General features: G+C 48.3%; 1 protein-coding gene across 1 annotated transcript in view; it reads left to right on the top strand.

Annotated features, from left to right (window-relative positions):
* Window positions 1–342: 342 nt before the first annotated feature.
* LOC107118539 (opioid growth factor receptor-like protein 1) overlaps window positions 343–3,756 on the top strand; it is a gene marked incomplete at its 3' end in the record, with an annotated part of 13,422 nt that continues 10,008 nt past the window's right edge. The window contains exon 1 of the mRNA XM_015420898.1: window positions 343–982. Within this exon, the coding sequence (XP_015276384.1) occupies window positions 608–982 (375 nt within the window). The remainder of the gene's footprint in view (window positions 983–3,756) is intronic.

Genomic DNA, 3,756 nt, shown 5'->3' with positions numbered 1-3,756 from the left:
CACTTTCTGAGTAACACCAGGCGTTCTAAAGCCCGAGGTAAGGCCAGTCACCAGGAGGGGGCTCCTGAATTGACGTCTCCTTCTCCCTGGCTTCTCGAAGGCCTAGCTGTCTGCCGCGAGCCTAGAATGCCCGAGGAACCCCCCCCCCCCCAACTAAGCACGTGTTTGCATAGGAACTTCCACGCCTCCAAGCAGCGCCTCTGAAGCGAGGGAGAAGCCTAAAAAGCCCGGCGAAAGGCGACCTGCCAGGGCTCGCACAGCAGTTCAGGGAGGAACTGGGCGTGCTTCACTGTTTCCTGTGGAAATCCCGAAGCCATTCAGCTCCTCCTCCCCACGCGCGTTCTGAGGGCTGGGGACTGACTGAGGAGGAGCAGAGCTTGGGCTTGCTGTCGCTTCTGCCATCTGCGCCTGCCTCCGCCTCGTCGTCTTCTGCCTTCCCGGCCTCCTATCGCCACTATGCCCCGGCAGGAGGAGCGGCGGCAGCAGCAGCAGCAGCGGCAGAGGCGGTGTTCCTAGCCCGCCTGCGGACCACCTTCCTCCCCCCTTTCCCCCTGCGCGCTTCCCTTTCCATCCTCCCGGCGGGGGAGGCTCCTGCGGTGCTTTTTCAATGGGCAGTCTGCTGAGCGGGGTCAGCTTCAAGGAGCCCACCACGGTGGAGGACTGCGATTCTACGTGGGAGACGGACTCTGAGCCGGAGCTCCAAGAGCCGCGGGGAGGAGGAGGAGAAGGGCAGCCGCTCGAGGGGCTGGGGGGCACTGGCAGAACCGAGAACCTCGCGGAGGAGGAGGAGGAGGAGGAACCCCAGCAGCAGCAACAAGGGGAACCGCTCCCTGCGGCAAGCGCCCGGCCGGAAGATACGGAGCAGCGGGAGGAGGTGGAGGAGGCGGTGGAAGAAGATCTGGAAGGGGAAGACGGCGGCGGCGGCGAAGTCTGCGAGGAAGGAGGAGGGCGCGAAGAAGGAGAAGCTGTCAGCACCGGCCAGGTAACTTGAGACCCCGCAAACTTCTCCGGGTAGGATAGGCGAGGCCTGGAGAGCCCTCCACTTCTCCTTTTTCATTGCCGTCGCCTCTGCCCGTTGGCACCGCGAGCGCCTCGCCGCGCTTCTGCAACATCCCCCCCCCCCCCGGGTACAGGCATGTGCGTGAGTCTAGGAATGCAGCATGAGGTGGGTTTAAAATGCGATGGTTGCAAAGCTTGGTTGGCCTGTTTGCGTAAAATAGGTTTCTGTTCTGGCTTTCTCCCTTTCCCTTCTTCTCTCCCACCCCTTTTAAATTCTTGCATGGCGGGTGACTCAGTCGTAGTGGCTGCATCTCCCCCCCCCCCCCCCAGGAGTTGCCAGGAGATCAAAGCTAAACGTGGCATGGGAGGTGTGAGGATGAGGAATCCAAGGGGTAGAGAAACCAGCCTGCGTTGCCAGTGGGCTGCCTCTTGTGCCACCCTACTGATAAATGGCCTAATATTCTAGCTTTCTAATTTGTGTCCTTCAGTTACTATTTACAAAGCTTGCTTGTGCTTGGGGGAAAAGGCAGAAAATATACCTCTTCAGTCACATAGGATGTTGAAAATAGAAAGGAATGTGCTAAGGAAAACATTATTTTTATCAAGAAATCATAACATAGGAGTCAGCACTTTTGCTTTTAGTAACATAAAATCAATTCCCACCTATGTGTGGCATTTCAGGTGCTCTTAAAACTAGGCTCAGAATATATCTTTTATACCTTCCACAGTGTGGTTTGTTTTCTTCCTGATGGCCTGCTTTGCAGGCTGCGAAAGAAGGAACTGTAGTATAGGGCTGTGGTTTGTTTGTTTTCCTTCTCCCCTTTGCCTTTTTGACCAGCTTGCTTTATATTCCCCTCCCCCTTTTTGAAAAAGGCTCTAGTGGTTTAAAAATACAGAAGGTCAAAGTAGTTTTAATCCGCTCTGTTTCCTTGGTATGACTGTCACTGCTTTTCTGTTAGCAGCATCTGATTTAAAGAACAAAAAATACGTTAAATTCATGTGGTATTAGTGCAGCTCCAGAATGAGATTTATTTGACATTCTGGCTGTGTAAAACTACCTGCTATGATTATATCTATTGGAAATGTGTTCCCCACATAGGACTGAAAGAACTTATAAATCTAAGCCTTGTGGATATACCTGAAAAGCATAAAACCAGATGACTTGTCCCTTACTTTTTATCCAATTTTATATTATTTTGAGATCTTCAGCTTTTTTCCCTTTTAAATTCTTACTCAGAATGAAACGAGAACTGTGTTTTCAAAGTGATTTCCCCCCCGCCCCAGGAATGATTTTGTCTTTTTAGCAAAAGGTTTTTCTCATATGTATTTTAATCATCTAGAGAGTAGATAACTGAAAGTATATGGCTTCACAGTGTATAAAATTTTTACATGGAAGTCAATAGTAGACCAAGTAGTATTGCCAGAGAGATCTGAACTATAAATGCCTGCTTGCATTTTGCAAAGGTGTGGTTTTGTGTGGAGGGTTAAGAAGTGTCAAGTCACTTCTGACTTATGGTGATGCTATGCATTAATGACCTCCAGAAAATTCTATCATTGACAGGCTTGTTCAGGCCTTGCCAACTGAGGGCCCTGGCTTCCTTTTTCCTACTGCCTTAGTTTTTACCTAGTAGTATTGACTTTTCCAGTCAGTCTTGTCATAAGGTGACTGAAGTATGATAGCCTCAGTTAGCCATTTTAGCTTATAGGGAGAGTTTAAGCTTGATTTGATCTAGAACCCACTTATTTATCAATTTGGTGGTCCGTGGTATCTGTAAAACTACTTCAACACCATATTTCAAATGAATCTACTTTCTTCCTGTCAAGTTTCTTCCTTGTCTGACTTTCACACCCAACTAGTAACGGGGAATACTACAGTATGAATTATCTTGATCTTGGTCACCAGTGACACTTCCTGTATCTGGTGTTTTTTTAGCTGTTTCCGAACAAGTGTGTTAAGTTAAAAAGTGCTGTGGGAGGCAGCCCTCAGAATTTTGCTACAGAATCTAATGTTTATGTAACTTCTCAAATTCTGAAAAAGACTAAAATATATAACAATTTGTCTTGTGTGGGGAAGTAGTGGTGAAAATAGGCAAATATAACTAGGTACATTGAACTTAGTTCCAAACTTAAATTCTTGGCAAAAATCCTCACATACAATTCCCTTTGTTTCTTGGATGTTCTGTTTCGTTTGAACAAAAGCTAGTGTAGTGGAGATGTAGATTACTAACTGAATTCTAAGTCCCCATGTGTTATAGCTACTTTCTACTCCCCCCCCCCCGGTCACCCCAAATAACTACATATTTCCACATTATTGTAATGGCTTAAATTTAGAATAGTGGTCCAGTTGGTGGACTAGTGAATGAAAAGTAACACCCATTGGCTGGTATATATAAGGTTTTGTAGAACTGAATTTGCAAGAGGCTGAATGGCTTAAGATAAGTTGGTTCTGGCAAACTTGTCACAGTTCCCCCTGTTTCAGTACACCTCTATCTTTAATCCAATCACACAGAACTTCTATGGCTGCAGTCACACGGAGCATTAGCCACGCTAGAACGATGGAAGACAAGCGGAGTTTCCAGGCACGATCTCACCAGCACATCTGGGAAGCGTAGCACTTCCGTGACGCAACCGAGGCTTCCCGCCGAAAACACGCAGCAAAAAACTAGTACCTCGGAGGTACTAGTTTCCGGAAACTGCGGGGCAAGGGCAGGCGTCTGATCGCATTTCCGGAGGCATCCGGCGCCCGCCCATGTCCCC

This window comes from Gekko japonicus, unplaced genomic scaffold (genome assembly GCF_001447785.1).
Source record: "Gekko japonicus isolate JY-2015 unplaced genomic scaffold, Gekko_japonicus_V1.1 scaffold2571, whole genome shotgun sequence".
NCBI lineage: Eukaryota > Metazoa > Chordata > Lepidosauria > Squamata > Gekkonidae > Gekko > Gekko japonicus.
Note: the sequence above shows the minus strand (reverse complement) of the source record. Positions and strands in the feature narration are given on the sequence as shown.